At 41.0% G+C, this 26,201-nt stretch overlaps 1 protein-coding gene across 7 annotated transcripts in view; it reads left to right on the top strand.

The window, feature by feature from the left end:
• ARHGAP18 (Rho GTPase activating protein 18) overlaps nucleotides 1-26,201 on the top strand; it is a 99,769-nt gene that overhangs the window by 33,567 nt on the left and 40,001 nt on the right. For 3 of the 7 annotated variants that reach the window (XM_075087599.1, XM_075087600.1, XM_075087598.1), the window contains exon 2: nucleotides 24,186-24,385. In XM_075087599.1, coding sequence (XP_074943700.1) covers nucleotides 24,186-24,385 — 200 coding nt within the window. Of the gene's footprint in view, nucleotides 1-22,195; nucleotides 22,487-22,920; nucleotides 22,944-24,185; nucleotides 24,386-24,737; nucleotides 24,800-26,201 lie in introns of those variants that run through there. The other 4 variants (XM_075087604.1, XM_075087603.1, XM_075087602.1 and 1 more) reach the window with 4 other exon arrangements.

Below are 26,201 nucleotides of genomic sequence, written 5' to 3'. Positions count from 1 at the left end.
GTGGCTCACTCTCGGAATTGAAATTCTGCAAAGCAAAGTTCTGTCGCACCATGACTGACTTTACAAAATCATAGCAATCTTTTTATCTGTTAAGTTTACAGGCTCTGCATGAGCACAGTCTTTATCTGAATTCATTAGAAAAATCTTTTCCTGCCTTGGATTTGCGTACTAATTTGAAGAGTTTTTATTTTCTGATGCCTACCAACATCTTCAGATAGAGCTGACAGGCAACAATACATTAAGTTACTTTATTTAGCACTGCTTGTTTGTCTTTTGTACTTCATGCATGTATAAATATGTAGTATACTGCAGATCCTTGATGTGTTGCTTAGTTACTGGTGTATTTATCCTAGTAACTTGATCTACTGAGAGCAAGATGTGGTATCCCATCATTTCCTGTGTCCTTGATTCCGGATTCTGCTTCATGGGGTTCCCCCTTCCCCCAGTTTTCACCTTATTTCTATTTTGAATTTACCTTGCCCCTGCGTTTTGTTCTTGCTATGTCTTTCCGATTGATTGAAAAGCCCTCCTAGTGCCTGTTACCTATTGTCAAGTTGCTGCTCAATTTTATCTTGGTAGACAGAGCAAATAATTCTCTTTGAATCTCTTTATTTCTTCTTCAGCATTTTCAGCATCCGTCCTTACACTTGCCCTGCTACTTTCCTTCTCCTTCCCCCTCCCAGCCTGAATAACATGCAGTACTTCAGTGTCAGTCTCATGAGCGTCAACTATACCGGTAAAATCGCTTCCTTGCTGCTAATTACCACCTCAGCCACTTGTATATATGGCAGTCATGCCATAATGTTTTTCTAAGCATCCTGGTGGAACTCACTTTGAGTTGCATGTCCTTCCTGAGCCCTACATCTGCTCCTCATTGTGTAGACATAGGCACTGTTTCTCGCACTTAGACATCCATTTAGCATCTGTCAGTATGAGAAAACATTATTTCAACAAGCCCAGTTCACTATGTGACCTAGATTATTCAACCCTGTGGATGTAGATTTGATTTAACGCTCTTTGCTATCATTGAAAACGCTCTATTCAGTTATACTCTGGGTCAGGCCCCTGAACAGATATTAAATGAGAATAACTGTGCTCTATCAGTGGAGCTACATAGCAGAAAAGAGGAAGATCAGGGCCCTCAGTATATAGGCTTTCTTTTTTGGTTTAATGATACACAGGGAATGAGATGCTGTGCTTGTCTAGCTATAAGGAATGTGAAGCATAAAGGCCTTTTGAATATTTTAATTAAGGGCTTTCCCTTTTTTTCTTGAGTGTGTACAAATCTAGATGATACAGAGCATAATACAATGTGTTACTAGATGTGCTGTTATAAGCATATAGACTTTATGCAAAATCAGAATGTAACTGAAATTCCAATGAGCGAAGTGCCAGAGGTGCTGTGTAAATCTGAACTCCAATGTTTGCTCTAAGTGTGGTATCAAATTAATTTTTTTTATTGTTTCTCTAAGTTCTTTTTCTTTGAAGAGCATAATTGGTGAACTTGTTTTTGAATAAGACTAATGGCATCTGCAGTCTGCTGGTACTGGCCTTGATTAAAAAATGTTATAATTATTGTTATTGCCAATAGTTTACTTGTTTCATAACTGTTACCAGAGAGGCTGGAGCTGAAAGCTGTAAGGTTTTAAAAGGCTACTCATACATGTTTTAGTAACATCCGCAATGCCAGCACCCTTGTCTACAGTTAATGCTTTTTTACTAGAGTTACTAAGTATGCACCTTCATTTTTTTTTCTTCCATGAATCTGAATACTACGGCTGAACGGAGGCCGTAATTATCGTGATACAGCGAGGTTCCTGTTGTGAGTGGCGTTGCAGGTTCCTGTTATGCATGGGTCACCGATTGACACTCCAGACTCCTCAGTAAATTAACTTGGCCAGGGGAAGGAAAGGTCCACACTCCTGAGTTTTGAATATTTCCAGCAGGACAGTGGACCCTTTTGTGAGGACTGCTGGTTTTGCAGTGAACCTGCCTCTGCCTTGGAGTCTTGATCTCAAAATAATCATGTTCAGGCAGTGAGTTTAAATATTTATAGCCAAATAAATGGGGGGGGGGATGTGGGAAGTGGGGCTTTTATTTTTAAAAGTGTTTGGATGTCTACAAAATAAATAGACTTATTTCATAAGTACGATTGTAACCATCATTTTCTGAGGTGTCTTTTTGGTGACCCCCAGGCAGCGTATGGGATGAGCACCTGAGCAATTACCCCACTGCAGTCCTGAAAAAGCTGAAACTATGAACTTATTCTTTGGTCACTGTTTTGTGCCAACTCTCTGGTATTACAGTGGAATGAAAGCATGCACAGAAACTGTTACATACCTGGTTATACCTTCCTGTGAGGATAAGCTGCTCAATATTCCTGCTTGTATTGTGACTCTGATCCCTGCCCTTCCTGCTACAGCATCCCAGTCCTGTTAGTCTAGAAATGCTTTGATGAGAATTTCAGAGATTTTATCTGTCATTTTTCTACAACATCCTTCTTTCCTAGGGAGGCTTCTGAGGCCAAAAGGTAACAATAAAAATGCGTTAGAATGTTTACTTTGTAGGGTCCCCAGTATTGCTGGAGAACTTAAAATGGTTTGGGGTAAAGTATTTGAGGAGGAGCAAATGTGAATGTTTTTAGCATGCTTAGAAATATGGACGAAGGTACACCACGCGTGAGAAGGCAACAAGGTAAAAATAAAGCTGTCTTCAGCAAATAATTTAATATCTTAACATGCATACTCAGTACCAAACTGCAGCAAGACAGTTGGCATGTCCTGCTTGATTTAGAATCAATATAAACCTTTGATTTACTGCTCCTCAGACTACCTCCTGTCCAGCAGCCCTTAAACCACCCAGACAGTTTTTACTCTGGCTTAGGGAAGTCAGATATTTTGACTTCACTTCCCTATTTGAAAACCAGGGAGATACTTAAGAGGATGTGTGAGAATTGTTTGGTCAATGTTTAGTGTTTCGTGCTTAGTATGCTGTTTAATTTTTATTACTTTTAATCAGTTGATTGTTTTTAGCTGATTTCTATGTAATTGTCTGAACAATAGTTGGTGGCACTCAAGGCCACGGATGAAATATTGTCTCTACCAGAAATTCTCTGCCTTTGATAAAACATGACAGCAAGGTCCAGGAGTATACTCTATCCAAAGGTATCAGGGAGCTTTGCACCTGGCTTAAGAGAATGCTAAGGTTAGATTTTAACTGTACAAATAAAGCAGAAAGTTCCTGTAGGCTTGTAATGGCCCAAGGAGTCATATAGCAATCGTGGTTATAGCTGTGGTTATGAGTCTGTGATACAGATACAAAGCAAGAAGCTTGGAGCAGTAGCCAGAAGCCTCAGCTACAGAACCGCAAGGAAGCCCTGGTAGGTGCTGTCATACACACAGCTGTGACTCACTGGGCAGTCGCAGCAGGGGACCAGAGCTATGGTTACCACGGGCTAGTGGAAGGTCCTTCCTCTTTCCGCAGTTGCTCAGCAGATGATGGATCGAACAGCTCTGTAGTGTAGCTTCTGGAGCCTCGCCTTGTGATTCCCTTTGCCACAACCAAATCAGAGAACACTAGTAACAGTGCTATCGCTGTGGGAATAGTTATCCCCATTATTACAACCAGTTTAGAGAGTAGGCTTTTGTGTCCAACTAAACTTGTTCTGATGGCTTGGCTGTGTATTTTTCTCCCAAGAAGCCTGTATTTCAGGTAGATTTGAGGAATATCTTCTTGTTCTGGTGAAAGTATTATCTCAGGAGAGAGATGCCTGAAACTTTTTCTCTGCATCTCAGAGTGCCTCCTAAGGCTTGTCCTGAGCCAGCAGAAGTTTTGATGTGCAGTGACAGTGGGTACAGGCCATGGCCACGTTAGGCTGAGATAAGTGGAGGCTGAATAGAGCGGGGACATCACTGAAAGTAGAGTTTCCTTCCATCTCTCACCTACACCTTCCTAATGTTTTTCTTGCCCTAGCATTGGCATTTCTGAGCTGACTGAAGTAGGTTGTGCTGGATCAAAAGAAAAAAAGATCCAATTGAAAGCCATATTTTTTTGCAAGTGTTGTTTTCAGATTGGTTTTTTAACTTAGCTCAGCAAGTGACTGCATCAATGTGAAATGGGAAAGCAGCTCTGTTGAGAAGGACCTGGGAGTGCTGGTGGACAGCAAGCTGACCCTGAGCCATTACTGTGCCCTTGTGGCCAAGAAGGCCAACCGTATCCTGGGCTGCATTAAAAGGAGTGAGGCCAGCAGGTCGAGGGAGGTTATCGTCCCCCTCTACTCTGCCCTAGTGAGACGACATCTGGAGTACTGCATCCAGTTTTGGGTCCCCTAGTTTAAGAAGGACAGGGAGCTGCTCGAGCAAGTCTAGCAGAGAGCTACATAGATGATCAGGGGACTGGAGCATCTCTCTTATGAGGAAAGGCTGAGAGACCTGGGTTTGTTCAGCCTGGAGGAGACTGGGGGGGGGGGAAATCTTATCAATGCTTATACATATCTGAAGGGTGAGTGTCAAGAGAATGGGGCCAGACTCTTTCCAGTAGCGCCCAATGACAGGCCAAGGCACAATGGGCACAAGTTGGAACACAGGAAGTTCCACCTCAATATGAGGAAAAACCTCTTTCCTGTGAGGGTGCCAGGGCAGTGGAACAGGCTGCCCGGGGAGGCTGCGGAGTCTCCTTCCCTGGAGACATTCAACACCCACCTGGACATGGTGCTGTGCCCCCTGCTCTGGGTGTGCCTGCTCAAGCAGGGGGGTTGGACAAGGTGATCTCCAGAGGTCCTTTCCAACCCCTACTGTTCTGTGATTCCGTGAATGACGGTGCTGGCACAACAGAAGTGATGGAAACCCACAGGAAAGGGGGATTTGACAGAACCCTCTGGCACCAGCTTACATCTGTGTCGGCTTAATGTGATCATTATGGGGCTGTGATTTGACAAGATAAGTCATTTTTATGAGTCCTGGTACTGGCTCTGGCCACATCCTGTGAGAGGCTCATGTGATATAATTTAACTCCATTGATTTAGATTTGTTAAAAAGATATTTGACGGCTTAACTTTGTACTGACAGGTTTTTAGTCAGTTCAGGTACAGCTTGTCCTTTAGCAGCCACTCTAAAGCAAGCGTAAGCTTCATCTTCAGCTTGTTTAGTCCTGACTCATACCATTCAGTGATTCAGTCATGTGCATGTCCTCTACCTGAAAAAGGCAGGCTGCAAAGTGAGAAGAGATCCTTGGAATCCAGGTGCATTGCGTGGCAGGGAACACCTGCACTCCTTACAGAGCTGCGGATAACCTGCCTTCCCCTCGTAGTCTGCGTGTGGCATCATGCAGCCTGCCTCACCAGAAGAAAGGAAAGCCCAGCTTGGATTCCCACACACTGTAACGAGGTAAATTAAAATGCAGTTTCTAAGTTATGGTTGGTTGTCAGTTGATAAGCTCTTGAAAGCTTGGCGATTTGTGCCTTGTTTAAACATACCTTTCTTTGCTCTGAACTTTGCACCAGAGAGATAGCTTTGGTTTCACAGTGCCCAAGGTAGTACATCAAAACTGTGTCAGGAATGAGAAGTATAATCAGAATTGCTTTTATGATTTCCTATAGGAAACACCACCTAACTTTTCATCACAGTAATGTTTTCTGCTGTAAGGGTAAAAAAGACTAAGACATTAAATATCAAAGACATTACACAAATACAAGTAATTGAAAATATTATGTACTAATTAAAATGTCCAAGCATCTGTCCAGTGACTCAAATTCTGCCTGCCTTCTCCTTTCAGAGAACGATATTTACACTGTGGTACTTGGTGTCCTTTGAGGTGAAAGCTAAAAAAAAAGACTGTTTGAACTTCATCTTGTGGATGGTGCATACAAGAACAAACTAAAACATGGTCTTTTTTTTCTCCTAGTAAGAAGGAGCTGCTTATGAAAGTTTATGGGAAACTTTATGAGCTCATGCTGTGAAAGCTGGTATTTGGTGCTCTGTACTTCAAATCAGAAAACAGCTTATGAAGGCGTATGGTATTAAAATCTGTGTGATGTGTCCCAGTGTTTTGGTTTTTGGGCGTTGCTTGAGCTTTTGAAGTGATTGCTTAAGAAAGTTTTGTCATCCTGTATTAGGGAATGTAAGGGAGACATTTGCTTACATGTTTTCGCTTGCTGTCCATTTGCTGAATTATTTGATACAGATTTCACTAAACACAGACCTCCGTATAGGTTGTTATAATTTCTCTTAATTTTAAATATATGTATATATTTAATCTCTGACATTCAGATTAGGCGTAAATTCAGTTTTCGTTGTATACTTTTGAAGAAGCTGCAAAGTGAGATCCAGTTAGTTAGCAGCTAGCAGTTACCTGGGGTCAAAAAATGCATCTGGAGCCAGAGGTCAGTAGGTCTGCACAGGGCCATGCCAGCAAGAAGTGGGGTGGGGAACGGGATGGGAGGGGATGACAAAGCACTCAGCATAAGCAACCTTGTATGACAGTCTTTCCAGACCATTCAAATTTTGTATTGTAATCTAAGCTTTTATGTAAAATCTTGTAGGAGCCTGGAGCCTATCTTTTAGTGCCGAGGTGTTCCCTCCCGTATGAAAGCTGGGGTTTCTCCTGGGAAACAGATTACCGGGCAGTGCTGACTGCTGGCTCTCTTGGGGCACATCTCCACTGCAGTGTGCTCAGACCTTAGCCCAGCACCAGCACGACCCCGTTGGATAGCTGTGTAGCCGTATTCACGTGGGTTTGAGCCTAGGGTGAGAAACCCTTCCTTCTACCTGACTTGGTCTTTTGGTTCTGTTTCTTTTTTTCCCGTGTGTGGCATGGTGTTGACACAGGTGCGCAACCTCTGATTCTGGACAAGGTTTGTGTCTTTTGTATGGTGCTCTGTTACGCTAGTCTCCTGGAGGTTTTTGAGCCCCTATTTCTTTCTCACCCTCCAAGTCTTCTCATGTGGGTATGTTTGTATAAAAGTGTAATTCAACTTTGATCCAAAGGAGCTTCAATTGGATAAAGGATATTTCTCCAGGTAGGTGATGTCTTTCTTATTAAATAGAATAATCAAGGTCACATCTGCATATGCTGTTTTGGGGGTTTTTTTCCCCTCTTCATTTGATTTGCAACCTTCCTTATAGGTAAGGCTGTAGGTAATCTTAGTGTCTGTACATGCAAACATTTTTTACGTGGGTGTATTGGTAAATACTTTTTTTTTTTTTTACAATGTATACTGACTTGTGTAATTTTGTGTACAACTATAACTGTAATTCAACTGTCTGGCTAGGAACCCTCTGAGTTTTTGGCTAGCAGTGTTACTCTAGGCAACAATTTTTGATATAAACACATTTTTTTGCTTTACTATAAATTTCTTTCTACAATTCTGATTTCCTTTAATTAAAACCAGAAATTCTTCTGTGTCTGGATGGATTTCTTTCATTCCATTCTATAATAGATATATTATGTAAGTATATATGGTTGTATATGAATAGATGATCTGGAATTCTATGGATTTGATTTCTGCTTTCTATGGAGTGATAGTTTTGTCCCAGCTGAGCACACATGTAATTTTCTAGGTATGCATATTAACCCCTTCTTTAAGATTTGCTTTATTTTCCTTTCATTTTGTTTTATTCAGCTTGCAAATGAGGACTGGGAGGTAAAAGGATTTTGTTAAAATATGCAACATCATCTATTAATGAACATACCTAAAATAATGGGGGATTCTTACACTCAAAATACTGTAGGACTGCTTAAAACCTATTAAAATTGAAAAAGTTTTCTGATGTCCATCAGATGTCTCAGAACATTACGTGATCTTTGCAAAAAAAAAACACCCATTCTTAAGAATATTGGGGAAGTCAGAAGTCTAGAAAAGAAAAGTAACCGGACAATTTCTCATTTTACACACCGTTGTTCCAATAATTATAAAGGCTGTTCACCTGTCACTTTCATGTAAAACTTTGAAGGTGACTTATTCAAGAAAGTTATTCCATTATACCACCACACTGTTGAGATGAGAAACCAATCTCTATTTCTATTTAAGTTGGCACTATCTTACTTTTGTAGGATTCTGGAATTGCTGAACATGTTTTGTACTTATCCTTAATTGTGTTTTTTTTAGATGCCTTCCCCATTTTTAATTGAAAGATGCATTTATGCCAATGCATTCTTTATATCATTGCTGAACGATGTCTGGTTTTAAGAACTTTTACTCACTTAGCTGTAGCTTAAGTTACAGCAAGATTCTTCTGAAGACCAATGAAATTTGTCTGAGTAAAAATATTATTCTGAAGTTAGATTTTTTGACCTAAGGTGGCAAGTTAAAACTGTTCAGGGAAACATACCCTAAAAGCATAAGATGCTTTTGCGAGTAGGAGCAACACTTCTGCAGCTTGTAGTAACCAGTGAAGGAACTGTAGTATTTTAAAGCTTTGATTTCTGTTTTTAACTGTAACTTTGGTTCTGTGGCTTGTTCTGAGCTAGCCAGAGATGATCCTTTGTACCATTTCAAGCTGCTGCTGTCACGAGAAGCTGTTGCTAGTACTTTAAACAAGGAAATGACAATAACTCCCAAAGTGCCTCAAGAGAAGGACATTTATTGACATGTAAGCTGCCTTGTGGCTGGCCCCATTAGCTCTGGAGGTGCAGAGTATGTGTTTCCCAGGCCTTCGTCCTGATCCCAGAGTACATTGTATCCCTCAGTGACAGTTGCCCACCAAGAGGGTCTGTCAAACAGTGTGCCAATTTTACCTCAGGAAGTCCGTCACCTTTATGGTTTTCAAGCTTTGTGAATCCATGTGCCAACCAGTCTGCTTCCAGCTGGTTGCCATCTGAGAAAGGTGGGAGATGACTGCTGCTGTGAGGTGCCACGGGACTGTCAGCTGTGCCAGGCTACTAAAGAGACATCCATATCCATTTAGTTTCTTAAGGAGGAGGCTTGTGGCCATTACAAGCAGGGAGGGTATTGCATTGTTTTTTCCCCTAACCAAGGATCCCTCATGCCACAGGTTTTGCTCTCTCAGAAGCATCTGCTTTGCGTGGTTGTCACAAAGTTGGCGCTGCTAGGCAAGTGGAAGTTTGCCTGCTCATTGTCTGTCTGAATGAGCTCTCCATAATACTCAGGAAATCGTTACGGAGATACCAGCAAGATGTCTTGCATGTTCTGCTAGAAACCCCAGGGTCTGCCTGCCCCTGTTTCTGTGGCGTGATAGTTTGGAAGAAAGGCAAGGTAGCTGGCATATCCAGCTGTGGCAGGCTCACGTGTGGATAACTACTGGACAGATGTGACTCTCTACACTCTGGTTCCCCTAAAGGACACCTTGCAGGTGTTTTCCTAATGACTTCTAGGATTAAAAGGGATTAAGGAAAAACTAATGGCAAGGGCCACTACAAGTCCTTTGTACAGTTCTGGGAATTCGAGTCTTCTGCTGTGTCAAGGTGAATGAGCAATACAAAGGAAAAAGCAGTGGCATTGGGTTTTTTTGCAGGAAGTAGCTTAACTGCTCAAAGGGTGACTTACTTTGGATGTCTGCTGGTGACTTCCAGTGGAAGAAAGCCTGGCTGTTGGCTGGAGGTGCAGTGCTGAGGTGATGCCCCTTCTGTGGACGTAGACCCATCACTGTTTCTGAGGAAAGAATTCTCTGCTGTGTCTGCAGAGTGGTGATTCGCCCTGGGCTGGTGGTGTGCTTCAGTTGTGCACCTAGTTGGCTCTGCTCAATGTTATCAATGTTAGGAATACTCTCTCCTAGTAAACAGAAATACCTTTCCCTTTACCCCACGTCAGGCAGGGTGTACAACAGGCTGGCTGCCTTCCTTCTTGTGCAGTCGTTGGAGGGGTCTGCCAGTAAGGATGGGGAGATTCCAGGGTCGGCATGTGGTTGTTTTGGAAAGTAGATTTAGGCAGCTCTGAGAAGGGCACCCAAAGGGTGTTGTCTGCCTCTTGCCAGTTACTGTAAGGGGTGGGGTGGCCTAGAGGTGTTGCCCTTGGGCGCATCCCCCTGGGGCACTCCAAGGTTGCACTGGGGTGAAGCATGTGTGAACAGAGAAGGAATTGGAGCTGAAGAGCATTACTTTGGCACTCCTGGGGAAGAGGCAGCTTCAGTGTATTATTTTGTTGTTTAAAACAAGAGTATATATACTTGATAATAAAAAGTCATATATATTCTGAGGGGCATTGTACAAATCATTCTAACTGATTTACTTCCAAGTGAGGTGTCATGAAACAGTGAAAAAGGCAAAATGAGGTCAGTTGCCTAGAGGGCATAGTCAATGAAAATACCCCTACATTCCTCATTGCACCTTTCTGACTTTCAAAGAGGAAGGAAATCTGAGCACCATCCGGTGAAAATGCCTGGCAAGGGTGGCAGAAGCTGTATACACACTGATTTTGCATTTAGAGAACTGACAGTTGAGGAGCTAGTGTATTTTAGGTATATGGGCATTTGACTTTCTTTGAAAGGCTCATTTTCATCTTTATTTTTAAATGTGTTGTAAATTTTCTGTTACAGAGTTTCTCCTTCCCTTGCCATTGCTCTGTTGACTTACGCTGTAGGTTTTAAACCCTTTTGAAGCTGACAAGTGTATGATTCCATTTCTGTGTCAATCTGTTGGCACTTGTATGGTCTTTGTAAGTGTAAGGCTTTGTCCAGGTGCCTCATTTTGGTGAGGGAATTAGTCTTTATCCTCTGAGATAGAATTGGCTACGTATACAAACAAATACTCCGTATATCCAGAGAAACTTTTAAGTTTGCAAGTGTGCATTTTCAATGCAGAAAATATTAACAAGACATTTACTTTAATACTCTGGTAGGAAGGGGCTCATCTGTGTCATCCTGCCTGAGCTCAAAAGATGTATTTGTCACCTGGCTCAGGCCCGAGATGTTCCATCCCTTCATTGCTTCCCCAGCACTGCTGGTATGTGCTGGTTCCCTAATTTTTAGGGTGCTTTAGGGAGTGCTTCAGTGCTGGAAAGCCAGCAGGGTCCTGCCTGGCATGGCAAAGTAACGTGAGGGCTGGGACGAGGCAGAGTGGTCGGGCAGTGCAGCGTGGGAGCTGGGAGTGAAGGACTTGCAGGGTACCCTGCAGCTTTGCTCTTGTTTGCCTCACACCTTGTTCCCTTCGCTGTCTAGAAATGTCTCTGCTCTGGGCACCCTGGTCAGGCCCATTCAGGCTGTCTTTCCTTCCTTCCTCCCCTTCCCCCCAAATTACAGGCTTAGGTCGCTGTCATAATATGGTCTTTTCAAATTAATTAAAATGGAGTTTTCATATGTGACTTAATATTGTATGCAGCAAATGTGGGTTTTTTTCCTATGTATATATGATACTGTATAAAAACATATGGTATTCATTTGTAGAAGATGCATCTCATAATGGGAAGTACAGATGTCTAGCCATTGGGAGCTTGGTCCTGTAACTAAAAATCACAGATAGTAATACTCAAGAGTGCATAACATTGCTTTTGTTTTTCTGGACATGCTGTGTGTACATAATGGCAAAAGAAAATACGAATTTGTATTTATAGAAGCATCTGCATATGGATTGTGCCTTATTTCAGGTTTAATGTGTTATGTGAAGCATATTTTCCTTGATTATTACTGGGGTCTGTAATCATAGCTACTTAATGTTACGAGTAAGTTCTATTTTTACCCTGTTTACGCAAAGGACTATGTCTAAAGTTGAAGTCAGGGATTTAACCTCTAGATACATGGGGAAAGGTAAAAGAGTACAATGTCATTTTTATTTGCATTTTACTTGCAGTTAACCCTCTACTGAAGTGTTTTGTTTGGGAATGCAGGGTAAGAGTTATGGCTAATACTAGTGATGCAATAATTTTAAAAAGACAGATTGATGATGCTTTATGTAACTGATTGACGTCTTCCAAAATAGACTGATACCTTTTTAGAACAATAACCATGGAGAATGTTATCAGCTAAAAAAACATAGGTGGGACCTATGTGTTGATTTAGAAACTGATACCTCTCGTGTTTGTAAGATGCTGGTGAAGAAAGGGGTGTTGGTTAGGAAGGAAAATAAATAATTTTCCTAAATAATTTCTATTAAGAATTATCACCTGAAGTATTTATAAATCTAAAAAATGACAGTTTGTCTGTTCTTTTTGTTTGTTGTGTTTGTTTTTTTTTAAAAAAACTTACTACCAGCATTTAATATTTAAATCCCAGAATTCTCACGGTCCCTGCCTGCATCCTCTTTTTGGTGAGTGTAATTTAAACTAAAGTTTGTCAGAGGTCTTTTGGTCTTCTGTTTCCATAAATCTGGAAACAATTTTTTTCTCATTTTACTAGCAGCACATTTTTTTTCAGCTGCCGAGCAAGCAGTGGCTGTCAGCCTCCCCTTTCTGACCAGTCTTGAACATTTCCCCTTGCTGCCTTAAAATATGATGACAGTCTTCCATGACCTTTTTAAGTTCTGATGAACTTGCTGCCCACATACCCACATGGAAAAAGAATCAGATCTAAGAGTAAAGAACAAAAACATGTTAGTGGAAATGAGAAACAAGGATTACGTGTGTAAAATCATGATCAACTAATAATAAAATACATATGGGATTTCTTTTAGGGTTTGTTTTTCATTTTGAACAGTTTGTTCCTATTAAATGAGTGGTATTTAATTTGCATGTTTTGTTTACTTTTTCTTAATTTCCAGTGTTTATTTCTTTTCTGATTTTCCCCCTATTTGGTTTGCATTATGTTCTTTCTGTTTTTCCTCTCCTGGAACAAAACCAAACATCTTTTAAATCCTTACTGTTGGAGTTTTGTTTTTGTATTCAAGTGCCAATGCTCAGACCTTGCAGGCAGATAGCACAGTAGTGAATGCTACAGTAGGCATTTAGTGATGGGTGGGATCCTACCAAGGGAGACCCAGACTGTGAGAACGGATTTGTTATTGTGGGTAATCTGGCTTCCCCTCCCCATCACTCCTCTAGAACCTGACACAGCAGAAACCACATCATTGCTTCCTTGGTGTCACCTCCATCTTGCGTTATAGGGCATTTCTGCTGTGTTTGGAAGGTTTTTTTCCTAAGCTCTGGTAGTGAAACAATGGACTAGCTGGAGCTCTTAAATTTCAGACCAGGTGTTATTGTCAGGGCTACCACGAGTTTCCAAACGTGCACATGAATGCATCTATATATTCAGATTGGTAGCTGTAAATCTGTATATTTAATTTGTAATTGAAGGGGCATATTTATGCGTAAAGAACCAATAAACCTTTGCAGGGTGCTTTTTTGTAAAAAATCTATGTTTTTATATCTTTTCTGCCAATGTTCAGAAAACAGAGGTGGTAGCAGAGAGGGAGAGGGAAGGAGAGAAGCTGTGGTCCTGAGTTGCTTTATGCTTCCTTAGGTGTCTACTGACATTTAAAAACTACCAGAAATATGAGGGGGGAGGGAACATATTAATGCAATTTTGTTTTATTTAGTGGGGTTCCTGCCTGGTCATAGGACACTGAGCCTTTGGAAGTGCTTGTTAGCATAGGTAGCAGAGAGGGCTGCAGACAGTTCAGTTGTTACACCCCAGGAACAGGGATTTTCCAGGAATATTTGCTTAGAAGAAGGAATTTGGTAAGAAAGGAGGCGTTGCAAAGGCTTATGGCTTTAGCAGTTGCCCTCGAAGATAAAAAGTAAGAATTGTGACTGAGTGCTCTTTCCATTCTCTTTTTCTTCTGCTGAGGTGACAATAGACTTTTCCGCTGCCCTTTTTGTGCGGTGGGTCTGTGGGGAGGGGGTGTGAAGGAAATAGCTGGATCAGGGCAGACCTGCGTTGCCCTCCGCCTCTGCCATGGCATGCTCTGCTTGGCTTCTACCAGAGGAGTTTCTCAAGAGCAGATTTGCATCATGTGTGGAAACAGATGCAGCGCTGTTGTGTTTGCTCCTCTGAGAGCAGGTGAAATCCCAGTGACCACTTTTGAAGCTGGTTGCAAACACCTCCTTCCTCATGCAGAGCCTCAGCTAAGGGATTGTCCATCCCTTGCGGTGTCCTTGAGGACTCCCTCTCTCCTATCACCTTGCCTTTAAGGATGCTTCTTAAAAGCATCCCCTCAGACGTTTTGCTTCAGTTTCTGAACAGACCCGTCCGTATCCCTCAGTGTACTTGGGTGCTGGCCTGCCTTGCGTGTGCTGTTCTCCTCAGCCCCTTCTGCAGGCGGCTCGGCTTCCTGCTCTCCCACTCTTGTCTGGCTTCCGTGAGAGCACCTTTATCCACTTCGACTTAGTGGGTCTTTGCTAGCGGTTTGTTTGGATAATGAAAACAGTTTCCTTATGAAAGGTCTTGAGGCTTCTGCATGGATTTTCTTGCCTGCTGTTTGAGAATGCTCATACAAATTCATTTACAATATATTCTGAATGTAAGGATTATATTGTAGTAAACTGTCTATGAATGTGTGCCAGTTTCCTTCAAGCATAAACAAAGGTACTGAATTGTGCTGTAGGCTGTAATATTTGCAACTAAAAGGGTTATAGGTCTAACTAATAGGTCCTTTAACATGGTAAGAGCTAATGCTGTTAGAGAGTTAATTGCTTTTAGAAGCACGAAAGTGACTCCGGTATCATTTCATTGCTGTAACTGTACTTTACTAGATGGTCCTGGTATTTGCCAGGATAGCGTAAATTGGGCTTCGTTGCCACGCTTATTTTTTTCCACTGTGAAAAGAAAACTAAATTATTTAAACCTTTCCTCTCTGTGCCTCTCCATAATGGAATTACAAATATCTGTTTCACTTCCTGGTTTATTCTCTTTGATATCTGTGGAGCCTGAAGTAGTCTCACACAGGCTTTATTCTCTTCTTTGGGAGAAGATTAGTTCCAGTGGTTCTCTTAGAAGATTACAGAAAAAGTGTACTTTTAAAATGTGTATGGTGTGTTTGAATATTTTCCCAATAAGCAGCATGAGAGTTGTTACAGAGAACATATTTTGCATACATCTTTGTAATTTATATGGATTATAGAGAATGAAAAGAATCAGAACTGTGTCCATATGAAGCCAGGTGATGGAGAAGGCATTTGGAAGGAATAAGAAAGGTAGATCAACTGACCAAGTCAGAGCCAAAAATGTGACAAAGGAGATTTGAGTGAGGCCATTTCTCTTCCTATTTTCCTAGCTGTGGGCAATAAGTTTTCTTTAAAACTAGAGCTTTAAAGACAGTTAGGGTCATACATAAGGGAAATATACTGGCTGCCTGTTGAGTTTCGTGACTGACTTCTGTTTTCATTCAGTGGGACTTGAGGTTCTTTAAGCACTTCCAGCTCTTCCAAAAGTCTGAATGAGTTGCAAACCTGCTTCTAACGTGGTGCCACTTGTGTGGTTGTACCTATACAGGTCACCTAGGTTCCCCATCTCCTTGTTTTCCCCCCTGGTGGATTTTGCACTCCCAGGAATAGCTATTTCTCTTTCTAAAATGTATGCTTTGGGACCAGAAATTTCTATGTGTGGGCAAAAAATACTGATGTGTTTTCAAAGCCTTTGAGAGTCTCCATTACAGTGGTATGAGAATTAAAAGGGTCAGAACGGCAGGAGCTGAGACAATATGGTCTACTTCATTTTGTCAATGCAGAAGTAAAACCAAAACCAATTTATTCTGGTACTACTTCTCTAGCTCTCTTTAGCTAATTGTGATAATTTTATTGCAAGTCTGATAATAATTGCAGTTATCAGATGGTTGTGGTTTAGCCCCAGTCAGCAACCAAGCACCACCCAGCTGCTTGCTCACTCCCCCCGGTGGGATGGAGGAGAGAATCAGTAGAGTAAAAGTGAGGAAACTCATGAGTTGAGATAAAAACAGTTTAATAGGTAAAGCAAAAGCTGCGCATGAGAAGCCGAAAAAGTCCTTGACTAGCATGAGCACTACTTAGCAACAACTAAAACATCCCTGTATTATCAACACTGTTTTCAGCACAAATCCAAAACATAGCACCATACTAGCTACTATGGAGAAAATCAACTCTATCTGAGCTGAAAACAGGACAGTATCCACCCCTTATTCCATACCATTTTCGTCATGCTCAGGTCCCACACTATCCAATACAACCTCATTAATCACCACCCCCTTTTCCATCCTCTGATATAATATACAGATAACATTCCCTTAGTCTATGGACCACTCCTGTAAAATGTCTGTAGAGGGTCCACAAAATGTCCACTGAGTTAATTTAGTCCATGACTTTGGGCTCCATCTGTTCTGGTGGTCACTCAGGGCAGGAGACGTGGTGTGTTGTGTGGAGTTACTGGGCACCGAAGCCAGCTCAGGTTGGGTCACAGCTGCACTTGCACTGCTTCTTGTAAGGCTTGTCCTCCATTGGTTTAGGTGGTTCCTGCTATAGTAATTCTTAAAACGTGCAAATCAAATCACAGGTTCCAACATTTTAAAGGTAGAACCATTACAATCTCTACCCCTGGCCCCTTTGGGCCAGGTTATATGTTTCTGATAGATGGAAAAATGTTCTATTTAAAGATCCAAATTTGAGTGCATGAGACTCACCTTCCACTAAAAGAAATAAGCAGGCTTCTGTATTTTATGGTTGGAAAATAAAGTTAAAAGCATGCACTGAGTTGAACAGCTCAGACACTGGAATACAACAGTCCCCGAAAAAACCAAAGAAATACAACTGGTCCAATCATTTTGTGGGAGACAGGCTTCATGGCAGCAGTTGTCAATCCTGAATTCTTTCTTGCTTTGTGTGGAGTGGAACAAGAAACAACCTGGGGTGGCATATCAAATTACTCTTCTTACAGATGTTCAAAAATGTATACGTTCTAACACTTTTTCTGATAATAAATCATTTCACATCATCAATCATAAACAGGGGCCGATGATCTATACCATCATTTTAGCTAGGGTATGTATGTGTATCAATTTACCATAATTATAATTTATCTAATCGGAAGTAGAAAATAGGTAGAGACTAAATGGCTGTGTTAGGAACATGAGGTCCTATTAAAGGAAATGTCATGAAATATTTTAGTCTTCTAAGAAGTGCTGCATATGGTTCAGGCAGATTATGTTTTGGCATCATATCTGGAATCTTCCATTTCTGGTGCAGTGGATTAGAATATTAAGTGTAATATTCTGTGTCATTGCCACAATTTCCTTCCCCTTTTCTTCAGTGACAGGTTGGGGTTGGGAAAGGAGGAAGGTCATATTCACTAAGGTAAAAAAATTTTATGTAAATAATAATGAGGATGTGGCTGGAAGCAGTACAGTGTATATATATACTCCTTAGGCTTATAGTCTGGCAGCCCTAACTTTGGCCTGGTTTGCATTTATTGTTCATGGATGGGAGTTAAAATGCCAGTTTGTGGATGGGGTTGGGTTTTTTGTTTTGTTTTGGGTTTTGTTTTTAATCTCCAGAGCAGTTTTAAGCAGGTATTAACAGCAGCTGATGGTATTACAAAAAGCCCTAAGAGACCCGATTTTCTTTGCTCAGCCTTTTTTATGCTCATTTAGAAAGTTGGTACTGTTTTATACCCTCTCTGCAATCACTTTGTACTCTGTCTTTGGAAGGAGAACAGAGCTTTGCCTCAGTTCCTACTTCTGTGGCTTTTCTTTGGAGCTTAAGGGGGATTTGGGCAAGTTTGATTGCAGTTTACATTCAAAATGTCCCATAAGGTCACAGAGCAGCCAAAATAAAACTCTTTTAAGTTGGGAGAGGAGTGTGAAGTGTCAGTTCACCAAAAATACTGGAAATAATGTCAGTTCTTTACTGTTATCTTTGCATGCCCTGTATGGCTTCCTTGAAAAGACTGAGTTTCAGGAGAGTTTGCAGTCAGTCATGGAAAGAATAAAAGACAGAAAAGGTAGAAAGGATGCAGTTGTTGCAATGAGTGACAAGATTTAGGAGTTAGAATGACAAGGAGAAATATAAGCCCAGATTAAAGTTTCTCTAACGCCTTCTGAATGTTCTGAAGAACTTTAAACAGGGTCAGAAATATTTTTGCATTTTTCTAGATACCAAATGTCCAGACATTTATTAACACATCTAACCACATGTTAATATGATACTCAGAGTCAGTGAGCCCCAATATCAGCTGAGATACGGCTGCAATAATACTGCTAATAGCTTTTCTGTAGATGGCCAAATGTATGCTGGCTTTGGGAGTGATGACTCCTTTTGCACGGGCATTTCAGAAGTTGCTACTGTAATATAGCTGTAGTCAGGTATGGTTTTGTCATGTCACATAACTCTGGAGGTAAAGTGCTAGTTTATTGGGGTGTGAGAGAGTGTATCTGAAGGGGCGGCAGTGCTCAAGGCGTTGCCTGTACAAGAACCCCAATAGCAATGGTTAATGGCCAGGATTACTTAAAGAAGCTTTTAAGGCCAAGCATACGAGGATTGTGTTTTGAGTGGACAGCTTAAGGAGGTGTAATAGTCCAGTTTGACAAGTAATTATATCACTTGATAATGCAATGCTTTTTTTTGTACTGTTCGCAGTGTTGGAAATTGGATGATACAAAAACATGTTTGTGAAACTTTTGTAGAACATAGAATTGGCCTTCATTCTGGAACCTGTTTAAAGACAGTGTTTAAGTTTTAAACTTAAAACAAGTTACTTTAAGCTTAAACAAGTAAGCTTTAGCTTAAAGCAAGTAACTTTCTTTAAAAGTGAAACTTACTTAAGGTAAGTTTTAGGCTTTGTTAACCAGCTGTGAAAAAGGACCATATTTATTCTGAGACTTGAATCTCAGTTGAGATTAAACATAGTATTTAATCAGATGGCCTCTTCCCTTATTCCACTTGTGATGCTTTTTATAGTTATGACAGTTTTTATTCAGGAAAGATCCAGGCCTGAGTTTTGCATTCCAAAATTTGGCAAAAGCGGGCAGAAAAAGGGGTCCTGTACAGAAATTCCTAATTTTTAGGCAGAATAGGTGTTTCCGACTCCTCCCTTGCACTTGCGTTTCATCCATTGTTGCATTTTTTGCAGGAAGAAGATAGATTATAGAGGCTGGTATCTTTTTGCTTTATGTTCGCGCAGTATTTAGTAGCTAGACTTCCTTTCAGTCTTTCTACAATATTTCTTCTTTTACAGTCTTTTTTTCTACCTTCTTTCTATAGTCCTTTCCTGGAGTCAGTGAGCTCTCCTGCATTAATCCTGTTAGAGGAAGATCAGTTCTCCTTAAGCAGTGTTAATCTGTTCTGTTTGGTTCAACAGTGTATTTATATTCCCTAGTTTTTATGACCATGAACATCCTCACATTTAGTATTACTCCCTTTCAGTATATTTAGACATCTAATACATACCCATGTTTATAGTATATAAGGATACAATACAGTTATGACGTTTGTATAGCGATGTAGAGATATTATTTTCAGATGCAAAATTAGTGGCTAGCGCTATAGAAATGACAAAGGTTATCTTTTTCTCATCACTCAGTCTTTTAAAGCACAACATAGTCCTTAATCCTTGAGTGAGAAAAATGGATGTAAGGGCAAAATTAGCTGAAATGCCAGTGAAAGTGCACCTAACTAACGCACTAATCTCTAGCTGCTGCAGCGTACACATGACAAGTATCAGTTATGAACTGCTAAAAAGGCACTGGAACAGACAGGGAGATGTAGATTTCACAGGAAAAAAAAAAAGGAAATAAAGAAAACTGCACTAGTATAATGTGACTGTTGATGAAATCAAGATCAGGCTGACAGAACCTGAAAAACAGTCACGTTTTTATTATGGTGTAAAACAGCAATTAATGTGAAGAGTCATATTTTCTTACAGGCTGAGAAAGGATGCAGCTGATCACAAAAGGAAAGGCTGAAGAAAATATTTGTGCACAGTTCTTCTACCTTAAGTACTTGCCACAATGTGAAGCTCATCAGTGCTTAGTGAAATAACCCAAATCTGGTTTCTTTCCTTGAACATGTGACAAATGGTGTTCATTACAAGAACTGTTTTTAATGGCTCCCCTCTGGAAGAGCTGGAGTGCTTCATCTTGCATCCTTGATGTTTCTAATAAATAAATGCATCTCTGGTGGGTGGGACAAGAAGATTACCTCTGGTAGGAGACTGCAATAACCATATTGAAGAATGGGGTTTATACCTGGGGGCTTAGTTTTATACTGAGATAAACAGGCAAAGATCTCATCAGCTGGAAAGGGCATGTGTCTGAGTATCAGAGGTCGGAACTGACTGTGTAATTTAGAAATCAGAGTATTGCACTGTTCCCTGTAAAGCTATTTGAAGACTAAACTATTTGCTAATGATTGGAAATAGATGTTAATAAGATTTTAATAGAGTTTGAGGGTGTTCTTAGCAAAGACCTTAATGGAAATACGAGTTTTCTGGGGGAAAAAAACCTGCTGGAGAGTAAACTTACCATTTAGTAATCTGAAATGCTAAATGAATAGTGTTTGAAAGTGACTCTAAGTGGCTGCATTTGTTAGCTGTAGCTTGCATTTTCGGGGGGAAGAAAAGAGATCTCCCTGAAGATACTTGTGAAAAGCAGCTGCATTTTTCAAATTTTAAATAGAAAAACTGACTACCAAAAAACTTAAGATTGTGCTGGAGAAGTAGACTATTTTCTGCAACCACAGTAATAGCTTTTTTTTTTTGCAATGAACTGTGCTTATTTCCTACTGATAGTTTTTTGGAAAACAGTCTTGTACAAAATTTTAGAGCTTGCAACATGAGGTATTTGCAATACTTTTTTAAGATGGGTTATTTTATGAATCTTTCTGTGAATGTGGGATTAATTACTTTGAAAACATAGCTCTCTTCCAGATTCCTTATAATATTATTACTAAGATTGATTGCTTTTCCACTTCTCCCCTTTTATTTTCTTGACTTTAATTTGTTCCCACCTAGGCATTTTTTACAGTGTGATATGCATCTAGTGTTTACTAAGCATGCTTGATGAAGGATTGAATTTAGAGGAAGGTCATGGCAGAAATCCTATGTTCTTAGTCTTGTCAACAGATAACTAAAAATAAAAATCTTAACTGGCAACTTATTTTTACCTATGCTGTGAATTTTAAAAATTATTTTTCTTCTCATCTACACCAAGCCTATGGTATCAAGACTCTCTTCATTATCCTCAAAGGGTCTTTCTTGTTTGTGGCTCTTTGTGCACAGGGGTTCATGGGAGGGGCAGAGATGAGGATGCCTGGAGCCACTGCTGCGCAGATTATGCACCAAATACTGCTTCACCAGCATCTTTCTCTGGTCGGGTATGCAAGGCAAGGAACACTGAGCCAAGTGAAGTGAAAATAAGATCTGACCTGCTCTGTCAGCTAATATTTCAGCAGTAGTTCTCTGCCAGCCTGAGCTTCTCTCAGTTCTAGCCCATAGAAATTTGAATTGTGGATCTGGACAAATGCAGATGGCTTTGAAAGCGTTTTCGGTCCAAACAGAAACTGGGGATAGGGGGTTGATCAAGTCCGTCAAGGGAAGACAGGGAATCAGTGAGTGGGGTGGGAGCTGTGTGGCAGCAGCCTGTGGCCTCAGCTCCTGAAGAGCCCGAGTGTGGCTGGCGCTGGGGCTGCCAGCTGTGAATGGGCCCATGGCAATGTGGATTTTGAAGAAGAGAGTCGCAGCAGAGCTGTGAGGTTTTTGTGTGAATACTTCTTGGAAGGTTCCCCTGGTTGGTTGTGTCTTTCTCTGAGAGCTTTTACGAGGAGAAGTGGCATTACTGGCTGCTCAAAGTTGGGAGCTTCTGTATTGATCCATTAACGAGTAATGGAAAGGTCAGGCCGGGAAGAGCCTTACAAGAAAAGCAGCTTATGTTTGGTTGAGTAGAGCAGGCCTGTGATGGGCGAGTGAAGGGTAGGGCGCAGTCTCTGAGAGTTAATGGAGTGTTCTTAATGTACAGCAAATGCTCACAGGACCCTGAAAATGGCATTGAGTGCTCTGTGCATCAGCTGTACATTTCAGGGCATGCACTTCTCTGAGACAGGACTTAGTCTAGGGAAGGTAATAAGCTAGCTTTTTTAGAAGGGCAAGAGGAGGACTTCCCTGGAAGCATGGCACAGAGCCGCGACCTGCTGCAGAATATCCCACCTCAGCCTGCCAGAGCCCCCCAAAGTGCATGCTTTTAACGTATTTGATCTGTTAGTTTTATCTTTTGCGTGGTGAGCTGTGGTGGTTAAATTTCAGCTGAGGAGGGTCAGCGAGAGCACATTGTTCCAAAGGTGAGAGGCCACCGAAGAGCTGCCGAGCAGCTCCACAGGGTTAAAGCAAGGGATGATAAGCTGAAATCTGACCTCCCTCAGGCGGCAGCTCAAGGGTACAAAGTCTGTTTCTGAGAGGGACCCGCTCTGCTCTGAGCACCTTCAGCTGCAGGAGGAGGGAAGCCTGGGCAAGGGCTGGGAAGCCCGACCTGCTTTGGCCACACTCGGGACTTGTGTCGGCTGCTGTGATGCTTCTGATGCGGCTCCATGAACATCTTTCTGCAGTGATTAGTGTTGGATTCGCAAAGCAGCACAGGTCACACACAGGACACACCTGTCAGGAGAAGTTTAAGAGCCAAGGTTGCTACATGGAGAAGTTGTATTTATTGGGTAACATGCACTACTAGCAGGGTGTTGTTACTGCTGTTGATGCAGAAGCTAAATACTCCTTTATATATATATTTTATTTTTTTTTCCTGGGCATTCAAATAAGGGAAGGTTAAGGAATGGTGTTGGGGTGCATATTACCTTGGTAATTCATTGTCATTTATTAACTTGTACCTGGAGCAGAGAGGCAAGGTGGGTGGAAACTCATAGTCCTTCCATAAGGCTCTTTACCTTTAAAGGCAAAGTCCATATAGTTAGTATTTCTTATCGGAGAATCAAGTACATATGGTGTGAAAGGATTTGTGACTTGGACACACAGGGGGCTTATCTTTGGAGAGAAAGGTATGGCTTTTTTACTTAGGGGCTGCTAACAAGCGTTAGTTGTCCCAAGATAAAATGTAAGGACGCGGTGCTTTTGTTTTAATTCTAGGTAAACTTGCAAAGTCAGCCAAATGGGAAGGTAGGACTTAATTTGCTGTGTTTACATTGTGATAAATCCATAATGCTTGGTCTTTGATATGTTTTTCTCTTGGAATAAGTGATATTTGTTACTTAACCCCAAACCATGCCTCCTTTTTTAGAATACGGAGACAAATTCAAACATAAAAGACATCTTAAGCTGTTCCTGAAATGTTAAGAACTTACTATTTTTTATTACAAGGAAGAATTTTTGTATATTGTCATAATAGTAGAGTAATTTAGTTTAGAAAGGACCACTGGAGATCATCTTGTCTCATCTGCCTTCCACTCAAAGTAGGACCAACTCTTAAGTTAGGTCAGGTTGCTACTGATGTAACCCATGTCTTCTTTCTGATTCTCTGAATCAGTTTTTGGCTTTTGATTTGGTATATTTGACTGTAAGGATGACCTGTAACTTCAATGACATCACTATAACCTCTGCAGTTTTTAAGAGGAATTCTTTGCTAGGTCAGTGGTAATCTTTGGAAATGACTTAATGAGGTCAGGACGAAACCTAGAGGTTTCAGCTTCTTGGTTTCTTTTTTCTAGTTGCAGCTATACGTAAGATGGAAGATCCCTTTTGAAAGCCTTAGCAACATACATTTGGCAGGGTAAACCAAAGACTAGTAACATCAAACTATAAAAATGGTAAGCTTTCAAAGAGGAAGCAAAACAGAAAAAAATAATGGCCTTTATTAAACATTTGGATTCACCAGTTTACTTCACAAACTAACTTCAGTAACTCTACTTTGTCCTTTCCCAGCTGTAATTAAGGTCAAAAATACCAGACTAAACATTTCTAAAAAATAAAAGCAGAATAGCAAAGGAAGAAAGTAGGGGCACTGTCAAGCTATAAGAATTTACTCGGGCAGAAAGGTACGTATGAAAAATTCTTTATGAATGGTGATGTTAAGAAGATACATACCATAAAGTCTGTGGAAATGACTCTTGTGAGTTGAATTGCAGGTTTGGTGTAAGTAGGATTTCTACAACTTAGACTCATTATTTCCTCTTTAATACAGGCTCCTGGGCTGTTCCAGATTGGGACATACATACAGCAGAAATGTTAAGTTAAAAATGTATTCCAGATATTAAAAGTAATTTTTAATATCTTGGTTTGCTTGTTGTCAGTAGTTTCCTTTGATACTTTTACACAATTCATCACTGACAGCCTTCACAGATATTAATATATCCTGTATCTTAAAACACTAACCAAACATTGCTTTTTGATTTATGTTTGTAGCCGTCGGTCTGGCCAGTATACAATGAACCATGACTATTCAAAGAAGACCCCTGACGGAGCGTCGTTTGACCGCTCAGGATCCCAGGACTCCTTGGATGAACTGTCTATGGATGACTACTGGAAAGAACTTGAAAACATCCATGAAACCAGAGGAAATAATCATGAGGAGCAAGTAGCACTTGTAGTGAAAGAGCCAGATGGTAATGAAATCTGTTCTTGTGAATGATCATCAGTTTGCCATCTTAGGGATTTTTCTTTAAGTCTTACTCCAAGAGGTGGCACCAACCACTTAAATCAAAAAGGAGGTCACTCTGCTGAACATCCACTGTTGAAAATTGTGTTGCCTCTGATGCATATCCCCAGAAACAGGCAGTGCCCTGAAAGAGAATTGTATCAGAGATAAGTAGAAGGCTGGTTTTCCTTTAAACAGTATTTGCAGAACATCAGCAAGGTGCCTGTACTTGCAAATCACAACAATCAATGCTTTATTTGCAGTTTACTGTTAAACTAACTTACCCTTTCACTCTTTGTGTATGTTGTTTGTTATTGTAGCTATTGTGGATAGAAACCTCACGCTTTAGAAGACAAGCCAATGATTAACCGGTTTAAGTTTAGTGAGTAACTTTCTACGCTTGTAACTATTGTGACTGTTCAGTTGTATTATTTTTGTTTCGCAGAAGTGCCAGTTATGGGCCACTCCTGAGGGCATGATCTTTAGAAGTTGGACAGTTTATTTTCCATGTCCTATCAGGCAAAAGAGGAGTAGCGTCCTTAATTCCACTCTTCTCTTAAAAATCCTTTTTTAACAGTGCAGTATCTGTCCCTCTCCCACTCTCACAAGAGGCCCAGTCTCAGTAAATTAAAATGGTGAGCTTTGCATGTTGGTATGGCCTCTGCATGAGTGAGAAGAATGTGCTCCCTTAACTTTGAAAGGGATTTGCACTTCTGCCTCCCTAGGTGTTTTGAAACATCACTGCTATTTACAAGTGCTTTGAAGAGGGTATCAAAGCAGTAAGGCTCCGAGCCTGTGTGCCCTAGGAGCAGGGCATCTTACAGAGCTGTTATGCTTTCTCCAGAGCAGCAGAGCCCACTGTTCAGCAGCACATGAACCTTTTCTCTTACCTCAGCTCACTGATGCTGCTGCACCTTCAGGCTCTGCACTCCAAAACCCACCATTTCCTTTTTTAGTTATACATAGCCTTCTCCCCCTAGTTGCTCCAGCTCAAGCTGCTGACTCTGGCATGAAGCCCAAGTGAGTCAGCTCAGTTGAGTTGATCAGCTTGAGTACATGTTGAGTACACCTTGCCTAATGTGTAGCACCTTTCCAGGGTATGAGGACACTGCACCTGGCTGATGGGCCTGCCTGAATGGGGGCTTGCTTGAGATGCAGCCATGCAAAGGCAAGGCAGGGGGACGATAAGAAATACCTGCTCACATTTGCTCTGGAGAATGGGTGTAGCCCTTGTTTCCAGCCTTAGTAACAAAATCGGAGAGAGTTTTGTCTGAGGCTCAGGGTTTGGCCACATAGCCATAGCAAAATTAATGCCTAAAATTTTGTGCCTATTTTCTGAACGCTGTTAATATTCAGGTGCCCACTTGGATGTGCGCTGTCCACTGTGGGAAACTACAGTCGATAGTGAAGTCGACATCCCAGCTTTGGAGTACTTTTCTGAATCTCATAAATGGAAATGTTACTTGAGCATTTGAGAGCGTTGTTGGCATTCAGCACAAACTTGGCTGCTACAGACAGAATGTGGTGTTTTAAAGAAAGTATCATTAGAGAGATACTGATTTCAGAAGCAGAAGTTTTTGCCTTTGGTGACAGCATTTAATAGCTTTCTCCTCTTTCATGTAGTTACCTGTCAATAAAGGATATCTTATCAGCTACAGGACTAAAGCAACAATTGTTTTGTGGGCTGTCAGCAGGCTGGAGACCATGTCATAAGAACTGATTAAAAAGTAATATTAAGGTGACTCCTGTAGCCTGGTTTGTCCTTCATTAAATTGAGCTACTGG

The sequence above is a fragment of the Phalacrocorax aristotelis genome, chromosome 3 (assembly GCF_949628215.1).
Source record: "Phalacrocorax aristotelis chromosome 3, bGulAri2.1, whole genome shotgun sequence".
NCBI classification, from domain to species: Eukaryota; Metazoa; Chordata; class Aves; order Suliformes; family Phalacrocoracidae; genus Phalacrocorax; species Phalacrocorax aristotelis.
The sequence above is the reverse complement of the archived record's forward strand: the minus strand, read 5'-3'. Positions and strand labels throughout refer to the sequence as shown.